The following is a 14,506-nucleotide window of genomic DNA, read 5'->3' as shown; positions in this document are numbered from 1 at the left end:
TATTTTACTCCTTTCTTCCATAGCAATTCCCAAAAGACAGCATCAATGAAGAGGTGATAGAGTTCTTGAATCCTTACTTTGAAATGGCAGACTATAACATCGAAACTGCTAAACGCGTATGTGGAAATGTAGCTGGTCTTTGTTCGTGGACGAAAGCCATGGCCTCCTTCTTTTCTATAAACAAAGAGGTGCTGCCCCTGAAGGTATGTCTCCAAGGTAGAACTGTGTAAAACATACCTAGGAGGATTATCTAGGTTAGCTGGTCCTGTTTTTTCAAAGTAGCACAGGTACCTTTGGTCTCTGGTATGATTATTCTCAGGTCTACAGGGAGAGCAAGTATTAGAAAGACTGAGCATAGGGTGGTTTTTCTTCTCTGTAATCCCACAATGTTATGAGCCTTTAAGTGTGGACTGACTCTCTACAAGGATACGAAGTCCATAGTGTTTTTTTTTATTTTGAAGTTTTAAAATATTTTTAATTATTATGGGTACATAATAGTTGTGTATATTTGTGGGGTACATTTGATGGTTTGATACGGGCATACAATGTGTATCAGTCAAATCAGTGTAACTGGGCCATCCATCACCTCAAGCATTTATCATTTCTTTGTGTTAGGAACATTCCAATTCCACTCTTAGTTATTGTAAAGTATACCATAACTTATTGTCGACTATAGTCATTTTCTTTTGCTGTCAACTATTGTTCATTTTATCTTTTTTTGCACCCATTAACCATCCCCACTTTATCCCTCCCTCCCTGCTACCCTTCCCAGCCTCTGGTAACCATTATTCTACTCTCTGTCTCCATGAGATCAATTGTTTTAATTTTTAGCCTCCACATATGAGTGAGGACACAGGAAATTTGTCTTTCTGTGCTTGGCTTATTTCACTTAACTTAATGTTCTCCAGTTCCATCTAGGTTGTTGCAAATGATTTCTTTCCTTGGATATATACCTAGCAGTGGGATTGCTCGGTCATATGGCAGTTCTCCTTTTTAGTTTTTTGTGGAATCCTTATACTGTTCTCCATAGTGGTTGCACTAATTTACATTCCTATCAACAGTGTCCGAGGGTTCTATTTCTCCGTATCCTTATCAGCATTTGTTATTGCCTGGTTTTTGGATAAAAGCCATTTTAACTGGGGTGAGATGATATCTCATTAGAGTTTTGATTTGCATTTCTCTGATGACTAATGATGTTGAGCATTTTTTCATATGTCTGTTGGCCAAATTGGGGTGGGGAATCTGCAGCCTTGGGGCCACATGTGGCCTTCTGCATCCTTGAGTGTGGCCTTTCAACTGAATCCAAACTTCATAGAGCAAAAGGGTCTTATAGGCATGCTTCATTCTTTTTAATTCTTTTTTCTGTTCTGACTGTATATTTTCATATAGACCATCTTCAAGCTCACTAAGTCTTTCTTCTCTTTGATCAGTTCTGCTGTTGAGAGACTCTGATGCATTTTTCAGTTTGTCAATTGAATTTTTCAGCTCCAGAATTTCTGCTTGATTTTTTTATTTCAATCCTTTTGTTAAATTTACCTGATAGGATCCAGAATTCCTTCTCTGCATTGTCATTGAAGTTCACTGAGCTTAAGAACAGCTATTTTGAATTATCTGTCTGAAAGATCACATATCTCCATTACTCTAGGACTGGTCACAGATACCTTATTTAGTTAATTTGGTGGGGTCATGTGTTCCTGGATGTTCTTGATGCTTGTGGATGTTTGTCAGTTTCTGGGCTTTGAAGAGTTAGGTACTTATTCTAATCTTAGCACTCTGGATTTGTATGTACCTGTCCTTCTTGAGCAGGCCTTCCAGGGAATTCCTTCAAAGGGAATTGAGTAATGTGATCTAAGTCTTTGGTCACTGCAGCGGTATCAGTACTGGGGGTGCCCTGAGACTCCTGGTGGTACTGCTTTGGTGGGCTTGGGTAAGATGCAGGAGAAGTCCCTAAAGTACCAGCCAAAGTCTCTTAATCTTTTCCCTCACTTTCCCCAAAACAGCAGCCTCATTCTCTGTGCTGGGCTGCCTGGAGTTGGGGCAAGGGTGATGTGAGCACTCCCCTGTGGCCATCACAGCTGGGACTGTACAGGGTCACACCTGAAGCCAGCACAGACTTGACCAAGGCCCATGGTGACTGTTGCTTGGCTACCACTGATGTTTTTTCAAGGCCCAAGGTCTCCTTAATCAGCAAGTGGTGAATCCTGCCAGGACTGTGTTCTTCCCTTCAGGGTAGTGTGTTTCGTTCTGGTCCAGGGTGGGCTTAGAAATACCCTCTTGGAGCTGAGGCCTGCAATCAGGGGCTTCAGGAATCTGCTGGGTACTTTATTTTACTGTGGCTGAGCTGGTACCCAAGTTGCATGACAAAGTCTTCTGTACTCTTCCCTTTCCTTTCCCAAGTGGAAGGAGTCTCCCTCTGAGCTGCACTGCCTGGAGTTGAAGGAGGGGTAAGGCAGACACTCCTTTGGCTGCCACAGCTGTTGTCTCACTGGGTCATGTGTGCCCCAAGTCTACTGACTCCGAGCCCAGTGCAGCATCAGGACTCACCCAAAGTGCAGTCTTTGTGGTCTGACTGCCTTTCAAATTTATTCGAGGCCCCAGGCAGCTTTTGTTAGCCAGTGTTGAAGTTAGCTGAACTCAGTTTCCTACTGCTGGGGCAGAAGATTCCTCTCTGGCTGGGGCTGGTCTAAATGGCTCCTCTCTGGGCACTGGCAGAATTCTGCCCTGTGTTATGCTCCTGTGTGCCAGGGGGTCCTGAGTTCCAATACAAAGTTCCACAATCACTTTACTGTCCCTCCCCCAAGCCCACAGATTCTCTCTCCACCTGGAGCTGGTGCATTGCTGCCAGACGATGGGGGATGGGAGGCATAGGCAATGCAAAACTGTCTTTCCTACCCTCTTCCGTATCTCCTTTCTTGATTTTATGTTAAAACCAGGTACTGTGATTGCTTACTTGAATTTTGGTTCTTATAAAGGTGCTTTCTTGCTTGGATAGTTGTTCAGTTTGGTGTTCCTGTGGAGGGTTGATTGCTGGAGGGTTCTATTTTGCCATCTTGCTCCACTTCCCCGCCAGTGTTAACTTGGGGAAAAACCCATAGAAAATGATTGCACAGAATCTCCTGATAATGTTCAAAATCTCCAGCCAGGGAATCCTATGAGGTACGTGGGGTCAAGACACAGAAAATGCCTAAAGCTATTCTTGGTTGTAAGACATGACATGGTCCTTCTTCGTTCCTCAAGAAAGAAACTAAATATCATTTATTTGCTGCTTAATGTGACTTGGAGACACACCTATGTTTCCTTTGAGTAACTGAATTTTTAAGCTTCATTTGTATGTATTCTTCTACCATTAAATGGCAATCTTCAGCAAATGGGGAGGCAATTATGGTTTTTGAAAATGAAATACTGATGTCTCAAAAATCATATTTTATGGCTTGGTTGATTATTTTGCTTTTGTCTGATATCTCTCAAACATCAACTAAAATCCATTTATACTTGTAAACTACCCAAGAAATTTAATGATCATGATAAAAATAATTAAGAGTAATAGGAAAATAGGGATCGAGTTGCAAGTCCCATTTTATTTTCCAGTTGTTACTATGCCAAGACCATTTATTTAGTAATTGAGGCCCTTGGGGTCCTAGGAGAACTTAAAGGAATGAAGACTCACTTGATTCAGAGAATTTTAGAGCAAATAATTGAGGTCATGTTGTTTGACATCATGGGTATTGGGACCATTGAAGACTCCAGCACAGGTCAAAAATGGACAGTCTGGTATTGACTGAATTATAACCACCACATCAGATGAAAAGTACAGGTCATTCTTTTACATTTTTCTGGTGAGTGAGCATACATAACATCTTAAAGGGAATTAGAATTGAATTCATGATGCGTAGTTTTTTCTGTTACTGTAGTTCTTTTGAATATAGTGAGCTAAAACCATTAAACATGGTCCTTCTGAACAAGGCTTACATAAGGACAACGAAATCCGTTCCTCTATGTTCAATAATTTCCATATTGCAGCTTCCAGCTAGTCTCAGGACAATCTAGATTATTCAGCAGGGAATGGAGGAAACACTATCAGAAGGGAAAAGCTTTTATTTGCTCCTGCAAGTGGGAGTGCCCGTGTACATTCTTACAAGCATCTAGCATCTTGGACCACTCAGCTTGTCAGGTCCCTCCTATGTCAGCTAGAAAAATACATGCGGTTACATAGATCCTGCATGTTCACGTGTGTAAGGAGGAGTGGAAGAGGGAGTACAGGTTATCATCACCTGATTCCGTTGAATATATTAAGAAATACAGACTGAGGCCTCTAACTTCACTTAATCCTGGAGGGGCTGCACTTACAAACTCCTGCTTCCTAAGTGAGGAGAGGTCATGGTCACTCCCTAAACTCCAGGTGGAATCTCTTTGATGCTAATTAGTAACAGAAACACCGAGGGGCTGTGCTTTTTCATCTTGCAATCCCTATAGATGGGCCAAATGACTTCTAGTAGTGAATATATTCAAACAAATGTTAATTACAACAATAGCAATTTAGGTTCTATTCAAGTTCATTATAATGAGACTTCTCTTTGAAAAATTTATGAAAACCAGTAAATATCAGTCCATGCTTTAAAAAGTAGAATCTTAAATATTGAACATAGATAATAACATTAACATTATTGTTAATAATTGTTGTTCAATAAATATTATTTATTGAACTCTTGTTATGTGCCAGGTGCTAGACTTGGGTTTTTACATATGTTGTCTCATTTAATCCTTACCAAAAAACCCTGGCTGATAGTTTTTTAATATTTTAACAGAGAAACTGAGGCTCACATAATTTAAGTAACCAGCACAGAACTCTAGAACTCCTAAGCTGAGCGATTGGGTTTGAAGGATTTTGGTTAGAAACTATTGAGAGCTTCATTTAATAAAAGTTTTATTTATTTTTTTGTGAGTAAAGTAATAGAAAATGTTCAAAATCTTTGGGGCTTTGATAGTATGTCATTAGTAGGTTACTTTAAATTGTAAGTTGGTTGACATAGTGGCCTTACTTTTCTTCCATGTTTGAGCCATAAGAACAGTTGCAGCTTAGAGCATAGCTGTGAAAAAAATGTTACACCAGTCAGATTCTTTTTAAATGATAACTTTTAAGCCTTTAAACTTTTTTGCCTATCACTGGATCTAGTCAATTATGGAACTCTGACTTTTTCCTTAAAGACTTGTACTGCCAAAATTTGAAAGCCTGGGGTTTTGAGATAGGAAAATAATTTATCTCAAAAATTTTTTGAAAATAATAATGTCTTCTTTAACATCTCAGAAAGAATATGGTTTCTAATAGTGGATCTTGCCATTAAAGTCATTTTTAACATTTGTAGATTTAAAAGAAAGAAATTTGATTTCAAAAAAATTCTTTTAAAGGTTCTAAATCCCTGCAAGCATGGACTGTTTTTCAAATTTCATCTTTTGCTAATAATATTGCTTTTGATTATGTATTTTGTTCTATTTTAGTAGCTTTTAAAAACCAAATATTTTTAATTGGTCATAGCTCAAGGTATCAAATTTGCTTTTCTGGAAGGCAACAAAAGTATGAAAACTACAGGAACAGCATCAAAACCTAGATCTTTACCTTCAGTGAATAATTGTGCTCCATCCTTTACTACTCATCAACAGTGATGAATCCTGCTAGGCAGATAGCTCTAAATACTCGGTCTTTTTCTTTGTCTACAACTCTTGATATTATAATGTTTAATAATTTGTCTACATATATTTAATATTACAGTGTTCTGATCTAGAGATAGGCAAACTATGGCCCATGGGTCAAATGTATGGCTCGTGAAATAAAAATAGTTTTTACATTTTTAAATAAGTACCTTAACAATAGCTTTGATTTTGCCTCTTGGCTCCCAAAGGCCTGAAATGTTTATTATCTGGCACTTGACAGAAAAAATTTGCCGACCTCTGTACTAATAAACTATGATTTTCACACTAAAATTTGGTCTTAACAATGCAATTTGAAAAGATTCTAGGGTGGAGCAAAGAAAAGGTGTAAGCATGCGACATTGCTGAGTTCTCAGGTTCTGAAACGTGGGCTGTTTGGAGGTTTGCTGCCCTTCCTTTCGCTCCGTGTGTGTCCCGTGCAGGCCAACTTGGTGGTGCAGGAGAACCGCCACGTCCTGGCTATGCAGGACCTGCAGAAGGCTCAGGCCGAGCTGGACGACAAGCAGGCGGAGCTCGACGTGGTGCAGGCTGAGTATGAACAGGCCATGACTGAGAAGCAGGTACCTGTCCTTTGTCATGGGAGGGACTGTCACACACTTACACAGCTATCATAAGTCTTCATTCCCTCTCTGCTTTCTCTCTCCAAGGGTTTGGTTTCTAGTGGGGGGTCAGTGAATTTATACATAATACACATAGCGTATCATCCCTCACTGAGCCCTGGGCTTGGTTTCTCATGTCTATGGGTCTTTGGTGGGATGTCAGGGTGGTCAGCCGAGATATTAACAGCAGTCAGTTCTGGAGCATGACCATTCTGAATTTCCTTATTAAGTGTGATCATAATGATAATGGTGTCTTGTGTAGCATTTTTTGTTATATTTTTAAAATGCTCTCCTCCCATGTTATCTCATTTGATCTTTAAAACAACACTGCAAGATGGGCAGGGTGGATGTTTTTATTCTCATTTTAGAGAAAGGAGCTGAGGTGTAGAGAGGACGAGAGACTGGATCCTGGTCATAGGGTGGTCAGAGGCGCTGTCTGGACTAGACCTCGGTCTTCTGATATTTATCTCAGGCCTCTGCTGGATCAATGGGACCGACCATATGGCTGTATCCCAGTGACAATGACCATCTACAGCCTTCTAACCTATACATATTTTTCAGCTTTAGCACTTTTTTGGAATCTAGGTTTATACATTTCATATCAGCCCTTTGTTTTTATTTATTCTAATTGCAGCTCCAGTGGGACCTCCTTCCTTCTGGCAATTGAGGCAGATTTAACATAAATCTAATGTAGCTTGAGCTTCAGGGTCCCTCACTTGCACAGGTCCCAGTGGGTGCTGGGGTTCTGGCATTACTGGGATTTGTAGAGTGTTCCGTGGGAAGGGGAGGCCATGTTATGATCCGCAAACATTTGTATGCTAGTGTTCGGGTATTAACATAATGCCTAAACAGAGCTCAAAGGAAAGGCACCTTGAGTTTCTTAGTCACTAGGACTTTGTCATGATTTTCTCCCCTACGTTGAAGACATACTCACTTTTGTATATTATATTTGTAAAAATTCTCTAATGATTTTTCCTTAAGTGGTCTCCCCAGATTATGTAAGCTTCTAGCCTCACAAAATCTGCATCTGCCTCTGATATTCTATATTTGGATAAGAGCTAGATTCGCCCTACTCTTTCCTTGATGATTTTATGAAATTCACTGCTGCCTCTTCTCAGCCTTCACTTGGCCAGACTGAAATTCTTGACCTGTCGGTCTTATAGGAGTCCCAATAAAAGAGTTTAGATAAACATTTTAGTTTCACTGTATGTAGAATGTATGACATTTTCTGTTAAAGATAAGTATTCTGAAATCAAAATAAGAGCTTTTTAGAAGTTTTACAGAAGTAGCACTTATATGGGTTTATATTTTTATGCCCCGTAAAATTCACTTATATAAGGAGAAAATTAACATTGCAGTTTGAAAAGAGTCCACTTTAGAAATGATGAGGAAGGAGTGTCAATTTCTACCATTTTGGATGCTCACTTATATCAGGAAGCTGCACTGAACAGAGTAAAAATATTTTACTTTCTCATTATATATGTTTAAATTTTAACATTTTTATATTAATTTATTCAATAAGCTTTATTGTTTTTGAGCGTCTTCTATTTGTTAAGTAAATAACTGTGGGACCACACAGGAACTGTTACTATAAAAATATGGCTCTGACTTTGAAACTTGAATTTCAATAATTGTCAAATTTCTTTAATTAAAAAAAAATGTGGCCATGAGTCCGCCTACCCAACTTGTGAATTTGATCTTCAGTCATTTTTGTTGCTCTTCCTTCCAAAGGACTCCAGGAAAGCCCTGGGGGCTTGTGGATCTCCCAGAAGGCAAGAGAAGCTCTGGCTCCTCATGGCCTAGGCACGCATGGTCCCTTGAAGGGGGTGTGGCTTCCAGAAAACCAAAGCCAGGAAAGGAGAGGCCTGGCCATTTTGTCATTTGGCTAGATGGAAGTGGGGATGGGGAACTTGGGAAAACAAATCAATATTAAAAGTATATTATAAATGAAATGTTTTTTTTTTTTTTTTGCTCATAAATGATGTAGAATCATACTTCCCAGCTGGCATCATTCCTCTTGGAGGGGAAACAAATCAACAAGTGTGAGTGCCGGAGATGTGGGGATGTCCCTCTCAGATGGGCTTTTAGTTTTTTTGCATTAACTGTAGGAGAAAGAAAAACAGAAAGTTGATTAGGGCAAACTGGATAAAAAAATATCATGTTTTTGAAAAACACTGTACTGTGTTATTATTATAATACAAAAACAATTCAAGTTCATTATAGAAACTATATACAGGTAACCCTAGAGATGAACAATAATATTTTGTCCTTCAGTATTCATACCTTAACATATGCCTTTCCATTACATGTATTTTTAAGTCAACATAACAGATAATTTGGTAATACTGTCTTATAAATCAAAATTTTAACTTAATGATATATTGTGATTATCTTTCTTGGTTATAAAAATTTTCTAAAGATAATTTTTGATGGCTTCAGAGTACTCTTATTCATGGATACTCCGTGATCGATTTAAATTATCTTATATTGTTAGACATTTATCATATGTCTATTTGTTGTTATCAATGAACATCCAGTGACTGGTCATGTAGCTAAGTCTTTGTCCATACCTATTTTATTTCATAAGTATGAATTTTTACAAGTAGAATTAGCAGTTGTAACCTAAACATAGAGAAGTAGAGCCATTTGTTTTTAAGAAGTGAGCACTGAGAGGCAACAGCATGTGGAAGTCTGTGTTAAAGGCCTTTTACTGTCTGCAGGCACAGCAGGAAGGGATCTGCTAAGTCAGTTGTGGCTGAAATTTGTGCAGGAGCCTCAGAGCACCATGATCTGCAGATAATCTAAGGTTTTGCCTAAAGTAAAAGGAAATGTGCACATAGATAAAAGCAATAATGATACCAGAACTTTAACAGGAGAGATATTCCTAATTTTTAACTAAGGATACATATTTATGTTCATTTTGGTGCAGTATGATATTAGCATGGATGCTTATAGTCTATTTCCATTTTTATTTATAAGGAAATCATAAATGATGCAAATTTCCAGTACTTTTCAGTTACTAACATCTGGGGAGAGTCTGACCACTTGGCTCAAGGCACTGCCTGGAGGAATCTACCAAATCCATGGTCAGGGCATGAGAGAGGAAAGGGCCGACAGACACGTGGAAATGCAGTCTTGTGCTTCCTGTGAAATAAATGGCTCCTGTATCTCAGAAAGGCAGATGATGCCATATGTTAAAGTTCTATTTTTGAGCCAGAGGCTGTATTTTTCCTAATAAAAGTTTTTTTCTGCTTATGGCCTTTAGACCTTGCTTGAAGACGCAGAACGGTGCAGACATAAGATGCAGACGGCTTCCACGCTGATCAGTGGCTTGGCAGGCGAGAAAGAGAGATGGACGGAGCAAAGCAAAGAGTTTGCTGCACAGACTAAAAGGCTCGTCGGTGTGTAAATGCTTTTATTCATGAGATTATGTGTTGACTGTAGTAGGGAGTTAGCAAGCTTATGTTTTAATCAAAATTAAAATGGCACTAGATTATTTCAATTCCCTGGGTGTGTTTGTGTGTCTCCAGCCATTTCGGAAGAATGGATATTGGTCTGGCTGGCATGTGTGCTAGCCTTATTAAGTGTGTTAACGGCATTTACACCTCTTATTATCAAGTCACTTTAGAATTCTATAAGTTCACGGGCATATTGATCAAGGTCACTTTTAATGAAGGCTCTGTCTTCTGAGATTTTGAATCTCTTAGACTCAGAGGTCATCCTTGCACTTCCAACAAAAGTGAAAATAATGTAATGCTTGACTCCGAGCAGCTAGTACTTGGTAGGCCACTTAGACCCTGTCTAACAATAAACCAAACTGCTGCTTCACCAAGGCACAGCAACAAGGGGTTACAATTTGATTTGTGGAATTTAAAAGAATGATTGTCTTATTTATTTATTTTTTTATTTTTAGTATGGTGCACAATTACAAGGATGAACGTAAAGTATTTCGGTGGTGTTCATTTTCCATTTTAGGGGATGTATTGCTGGCTACGGCTTTTCTATCTTATTCTGGTCCATTTAACCAAGAGTTTCGAGATCTGTTGTTACATGACTGGCAGAAAGAAATGAAAGCTCGGAGAATTCCATTTGGAAACAATCTAAATCTCAATGAGATGTTGATTGATGCTCCTACTATTAGTGAATGGAACCTCCAAGGTCTGCCAAATGATGACCTGTCCATTCAGAATGGAATTATTGTCACCAAGGCATCTCGCTATCCTTTGTTAATCGATCCACAGACTCAAGGCAAGATCTGGATTAAAAATAAAGAAAACCAAAATGAACTCCAGGTAATTTGTGTTTGAGTATGTTTGTTACTGGTCAAGTTTTACTGTCCTGGATCAACAAGAATCCAAGAGTAAAGACATTTGAAAACATTAGAGAATTTTTGTAATCCTAGGTAGAGCAGTAGCAGATGCAGGCTTAAATTTAATATTTAAAATATTTTCTAAGAATTTCTTTATTTGCACTTGTGTTGATCTCTACTAATGCCACTTTTCGATGCTTTTAGACTCAATTTTATTAGGGTCTAGGGCTCTCTTTGATAAACAGAGAAGGGCAGAGCTGTATCATACTAAATGTGTAGCACTTTACAGGAATGTCCTAATTACTCCATTATTGTTTGTCACAAAGGTGGCAGTGGTGAGGGAAAAGCAGTATTGCCACACAGAGTCTTTACACCCTTCTCAATGAAAGAAAATGATGATCGTTTAAAAAAAATGGAAAGAGTTTAAACTTTCTATACCATTTCACCAAGGATGGGTTCCAAAGCCAGGGATCTCTAAAATCTATATACAGGTTGAGTACCCCTTATCCAAAATGCCTGGGACCAGAAGAGTTTCAGATTTTAATTTTTTTCAGATTTTGGAGTATTTCTATATACATAATGAGATAACTTGGGGATGAGACTGAAGTGTAAACACAGAATTCATTTATGTTTCATGTATACCTTATACACATAGCCTGAAAGTAATTTTATATAATATTTTAAATAATTTTTTGCATGAAACACAGTTTGTGTACATTGAACCATCAAAAAGCAGAGGTGTCAGATGTGGAATTTTCCACTTGTGGCATCATGTTGGTGCCCCCAAAATTTTGGATTTTGGAGCATTTCAGATATTCAATTTGTATTTCTCTCTTGTGGTAGAATGCTTTAGGCACCATTTGATACCACTTATCCCTGTGCTTTGCATCTTGATACTGTCTGTCAATAGCAACCTTGTGATCCTGTTTCTAGATCACATCTCTAAATCACAAGTACTTTAGAAACCACCTGGAGGACAGCCTTTCTCTTGGAAGGCCCTTGCTTATTGAAGACATTGGGGAGGAACTAGATCCAGCCCTGGATAATGTTTTGGAAAGAAACTTCATTAAAACTGGGTCTACCTTTAAGGTAGGTTAAACCTATTGATAACAACGTGTAGAGAAATTACCCTGAGGCCAGGTCAATATAACTAGAGGGAATTACCTCAGTAGGCAGCAGGGCAAATTTGAGTTAGTGGTGAGAGGCTGTTGCATATTTCCTGAGGCTCTTCTGTACTTCCTGAGTTGGGATTAAAGCATTCAAGAGCAATCCTTTTGGGAATCTCTGCTTCACTTTTGTAATGAAGAGTCTGACTCCATTTCAATGTTGGACTGTTGATAGCTTTCAAGCCTCTCCATGCCCCTCTCCCCTTCTGCCCCACAACTGGGTGAGCTGATAAGAAAACCTGGGTGCTCCTTCCTTCAGCACTGGTTGGAAATTCAAACCATGAAAGCCCCTGTCCAGCCCTGTGTATGGAAACCCTCTTCCCAGCCATACCGCCTAACCACCATAAAACCCTAGATTGGCTACCCCTCCCTGCTCCTTCAAGCCAGTTTTGGGACCTGCTTGGGAGCCTGCTCTGATGTCCCTAGAAAAATCTCATTATGTGAGGAATAAGCGTTTTTACACCCTTTTGGTGCATGTACAACATCGTCAGTCTTGACCTCTGAACAAAATTTACGGTAAGAAAGGGTTTCATCTTGCGTCTGCAGTATGATCACAGCAATTTTAGTGCTAAGTTCTGTGTCTATTGCATGGTATCTATTGACGTTCCTTCCTTCCATCCTTCTTTTATTCTTTCGTTTCATTCCAGTTGTCTGAAGCCCTGTGAATACCTAATGACCATCTCTTTTTTAGTATACAAATGATCTCCAGTTACATAATTGTTTAAAGCAATACTTGATCCAATACAAAAATGACGCAGGAAGGTAACCTCTGTTTTATTACTTTTAACTTTCTTTTTATGAAAAAGGTGAAAGTGGGTGACAAGGAAGTAGATGTTATGGATGGTTTCAAACTCTACATTACTACCAAACTGCCCAATCCTGCCTACACCCCTGAAATAAGTGCCCGTACCTCCATCATTGACTTCACTGTCACCATGAAAGGTCTAGAAGACCAATTACTGGGGAGAGTCATTCTCACAGAGAAGCAGGTGAGTGAAGTGTGGCTACATCCTTTTCTGCATTGATTTGAGATTCTTTCATTGATGAAAATATGATAAAAGTTGTAGTGGGACTGAGTTTTCCCTCTTTTATTCTTTTTGTGTTTTCCATAAATTCCCAAGTGTCTTCTTTTTGCCTAAAGGATATTATCAACCAATTACCTACCCATATGTTTCACATATGTTTCATAAATTACATATATCATTGATTGCAGAGTGATGATGTAACTATGAGGATGTCGGTCTCATTTTCAGGATCATTATTCTGGTCTCAAATTGTTTTATTTTTCTGAAAAGTTTGTTCTCTTATGAATTCTACTAACTCGACTTTTAGGTTTCTAGTACACGTGTACGTCTTTCTTTCATTTAGTTAATTATTATGCTTTTAGAATACAAAACTAAAACTTTGCACTCAGATGATAAACAACATTACCAATTCTTATTTGTGATGTGGGAGAGCTCTGTGTATGTTGTGATAGGATCTGAACTGAGAAGTTAGAAGTTTGTGACACCTGAGTTTCCCTGTGCACCTTCTGGAGGCTACTGACTTAAACTCTAGGAGCATAACTTCGTGTCTGTGTTCTCTACTTCCATTTTACGGGATAACAATGCTCCATGAAAAAGTGGCCAAGAATTTATAACTTTCCTACTTCTGAGTCAGTGTTTTCTCCAGGGAACATTTGAGGCTTAAGCAAAGAAATGTAGAGGATTTTAATGGCAAAATTGCATGAACTCTTCAAGTTGCTATGGATTTTCTTCTGGGTTCAATAGAAATGAGGAGTTTGATTTACTCCTTGGCCCCTTCTACACTGACCTGAGATTTATTTAGGTTAAGACCATCGGCACAGTCTTTGGATTCTGTCTCTCCCATTAGTCTCCTCTGTGTGTTGTTCTGAGCTTGCTCTTCTGAGCCCTACCATGTGTCTGTCTCCTTCTCTTTCCCTCCCTCTCTCTCTCCTTCCGTTTTTTTTTTTTTTAGTCTTCTCTCTTTATTTTTGATTTACAACACCTGAGTCATACAGTGGGCAGTTGCATTAGGACCATTTAACCCAGCCTCATAAATTCACACGGTTGATTGACCTCCGTAGGGTAGGTACCGATGGTGTAGTTCCTGCCACAGACTAGTTGTGAGGTAATGACAGCCTTCAAAATATGTACCTGCTTAGTGTTTGAGTCTTGAGATAAATCTCAATAGAGGTGGGTGAAGGAATTTAGCATTGCCATGTAATTACTTCAGGGAAGACTGGCATTCTTATCAGCAGCATGTAATGTTGGACAAGTGGGAATCGCTGAGAGTCCTAGGCCATTCTCCATCACAGGTATCCTTTGCTCTGCTTTCACCTGTTCAGGGTGATAAGGCCTCAGGGAGATAAGGTTCCCTGATGGCAGTTTGGATAATATCCTTGTCCTTGTTTTTTTTTAATCATTTTTTTTTAAAATTTAAAAATATTAAGGGGGTACAAATGTTTTTGGTTACATGGATCACTTTTGTAATGCTTGAGTCATGGCTGTAAGCATGCTCATGACCCAAATAGTGTTGATTGTACATGTTAGGTAGGTTTTCACCCATTCCCTCCCCCCCCTCCTCCCTGCTTGATTTCCACTGAATTTTACTTACCTCTGTGCACAGGTGTGCTCATCGGTTAGTTCCAATTTAATAGCAAGTACATGTGGTGTTTGTGTTTCCATTCTTGAGATACTTCACTTAGGATAATGGTCTCCTGCTCC

General features: G+C 39.0%; 1 protein-coding gene across 1 annotated transcript in view; it reads left to right on the top strand.

Moving 5' to 3' along the window:
- Window positions 1-14,506, top strand: part of DNAH5 (dynein axonemal heavy chain 5) — a 193,791-nt gene that overhangs the window by 136,373 nt on the left and 42,912 nt on the right. Inside the window, exons 60-65 of the mRNA XM_045565937.1 lie at window positions 24-203; window positions 6,129-6,266; window positions 9,571-9,706; window positions 10,281-10,597; window positions 11,548-11,703; window positions 12,587-12,769. Coding sequence (XP_045421893.1) covers window positions 24-203; window positions 6,129-6,266; window positions 9,571-9,706; window positions 10,281-10,597; window positions 11,548-11,703; window positions 12,587-12,769 — 1,110 coding nt within the window. The remainder of the gene's footprint in view (window positions 1-23; window positions 204-6,128; window positions 6,267-9,570; window positions 9,707-10,280; window positions 10,598-11,547; window positions 11,704-12,586; window positions 12,770-14,506) is intronic.

The sequence above is a fragment of the Lemur catta genome, chromosome 12 (assembly GCF_020740605.2).
Source record: "Lemur catta isolate mLemCat1 chromosome 12, mLemCat1.pri, whole genome shotgun sequence".
NCBI classification, from domain to species: Eukaryota; Metazoa; Chordata; class Mammalia; order Primates; family Lemuridae; genus Lemur; species Lemur catta.
Note: the sequence above shows the minus strand (reverse complement) of the source record. Positions and strands in the feature narration are given on the sequence as shown.